At 54.3% G+C, this 2,398-nt stretch overlaps 1 protein-coding gene across 1 annotated transcript in view; it reads left to right on the top strand.

Annotated features, from left to right (window-relative positions):
- PADI4 (peptidyl arginine deiminase 4) overlaps positions 1 to 2,398 on the top strand; it is a 27,934-nt gene that overhangs the window by 13,077 nt on the left and 12,459 nt on the right. Inside the window, exons 4-5 of the mRNA XM_004705398.1 lie at positions 595 to 662; positions 1,704 to 1,821. Of these exons, the coding sequence (XP_004705455.1) occupies positions 595 to 662; positions 1,704 to 1,821 (186 nt within the window). The remainder of the gene's footprint in view (positions 1 to 594; positions 663 to 1,703; positions 1,822 to 2,398) is intronic.

Raw genomic sequence — 2,398 nt, 5'->3', positions numbered from 1 at the left:
TTTGTACAATGTTTCCATATCAATAACCTCTATATGAATGTATTTTAAAATACTCTTATTTAAACAAAATCCATTTTTAAACTTGACCCAATCTTGAGCAATATCACAATGTTATTTTCACATCGGAGCAACATGCTCATATAGACTGGTCAGCTGGATCACTAGAGCACATAAAGATTATATTAAAAGCACAAACAGCCTACGTCCCTAGGGATTGGAGCTGGACATACAAACACACACACAAGATGTCCTTACAGGGCTTCACATGAGACGTGCTGGCGTGACTGGGAATTCTTTCTGGAACTCCGGGGGCTGGTCAGACCTCGAGGGCCTGGCTTATATCACAGCTGTGGCTCCCTGGAAGGAGAGGGGTGTCTGGTCATAAGCCCCCGTCGGATGTGTGAACTGCATCCCTATCCTTTGGGGCTGTGGGGAGGGACTCCTTGAACCTATGTCCCCTGGGAGTGGAGACAGAGCAATGCTCCCACCCTTGGTGCCCAGTATCCTGAAATGAGGGCCTGCCCGGCCAGGGCCAGGGGAGTGCCCCACCCTGTACCCTTACCAACCCTCTCCTCTTGTTTGGTGGGATTTCAGAAATCTCCCTGCTCGCTGACATCACCCGAACAGGCAAGGTGACGCCGACCAGAGCCCAGGGCCCTCAGGTACCTGGCCATCCTTGGCCAACATCCCAACTGCTCCTTTGAGCTCTGCTGGGGGTCCCCCTAGTGGTGACGAAGGGAATGGCCGTCTGCCTCCTGTATGCCGGAGTGACAGGAATTGGCCCAACGAGAGACAATCGGTGCTGACCAAAAAGAAGGGGGGGAAATCACCATCGGTGTTTTGACGTAGGCACGTGCATGAGCCATCTTCTCAGGACTAACTGCTCCACGGCCTTTGCACGGTGGGGGCCTTTCAGAAGCAGCTCACCAGGCCTGGATCCCAAGGCACCTCAGGTGGTCTTGAAGCACCCACCTTTGGGCTAACCCACCTTTGGGCCTGGGCAGGGCGGGGTAGGAGGGAGCCCAGAGGGACAGGATGTGTGTGGAGGAAAGAAGGGCCCATAGGGAGTGGTCTGAACCCTGGGTCTGTGGACAAACGTCAGGGTGCCCCTGGACCCCCACAACGGCTTTGTGGAGTCCATCGAAAGGGGACAGGGGGAGAGTGGGAGAGCAGGAAGAAGATTCTGGGAAAGTTACCTGGAATCGGCCTTCCCTTCCCGCTCAGACGCTGGTCCTCCCCAGCGGTGGTGCTGGCTCTCAGGAATGGAAGGTGTCAGCACCAGTTGCTTCCCCCAGGGAGGGGCCATGTAATTTGCTTTCATCTTTGAACTGACAAGTGCCCAGCTGCTAAGAATAGACCCACACTTATGAGTCAATGAGTAATTAAGAGTTCGCATAATCGGAACTATTTAGATTCTAATCTTGACATCAATATTGAGCTCTGCTGGGGTTGTGAAGTCAGCATTTTTCTTTTTAAAGTTGTTCAAGTCCGTTCCACCGACTTCAGCACCTTTTGAGAAACAGTTGGAGGGCATTTCCGGGGGGTGTTTATGAGTTTGAAGGCAGGCAAACATCCCTCCTGGGATCAGAGAATTACTTGATGTGGGAGCAGGGGTGGCACCTGCCAGACGCTGATGAGGTGATGGGGCACATGGGGCCTCTCTGCACTTTCCTAAGCAGCCCACCTCTCCTCGGTGTCCACAGGGGGCCTGGGCCTGGGGCCCCTGCAGACAGGGAGCCATCCTGCTGGTGAACTGTGACAAAGACGATCCCAAATCCTCTGCCATGGACTTCGAGGACCATGGGGTGCAGAACTGCAAAGGTAAAGACCCAGAGGCTTTGTCTTGGGAAATGGGCTTTGTCCACACGGCCCGCGTCGCGTCGCGTGCCAGCCTCTGAGATAGTGCCCTTTGTCCATGTGTCCATTCCAGAGGCGCAGAAACGGGGACTGCCCACGGTCATCCTGCATTCAGAGAAGAGCTGAGACCAACACTGAGGCTCCTCTAAGATCCAGTTCCCATAACCTTGATCCCTGTCCAACCCAAGCTTCTGCTCTTCGAACCTAAAATAACCCCTGAATGCATGGCACAGCAGGTCCTGGGTCCGTGCCAGACCTGGGCACTGCTCTGAGCCCTTCAGAGTTAGGACCTCCTTTGATCTTTCACACTAAGCTTGGACAGAGCGAGGTCCTCACCCCCATCCTTCAGGTGGGGAAACAGAGGCACGGGAGGTTAAGCAACTTGCCCATGGTTACGTACGTAATAAGAAGCAGGCTCAGGATTTGAACCTGGGCCTTCTGACATGAGGCAGGTTTGGGGCACAAGGAGGGTGGTGGGCTGGACAGGGGTGCAGCCCCCTGACCCTTCCCTTCCCCCAAGACACATCTCTGGGCTGCTGAA

The sequence above is a fragment of the Echinops telfairi genome, unplaced genomic scaffold (genome assembly GCF_000313985.2).
Source record: "Echinops telfairi isolate 266 unplaced genomic scaffold, ASM31398v2 ScPeMD7_7457;HRSCAF=8495, whole genome shotgun sequence".
Lineage (NCBI taxonomy): Eukaryota > Metazoa > Chordata > Mammalia > Afrosoricida > Tenrecidae > Echinops > Echinops telfairi.
The sequence above is the reverse complement of the archived record's forward strand: the minus strand, read 5'-3'. Positions and strand labels throughout refer to the sequence as shown.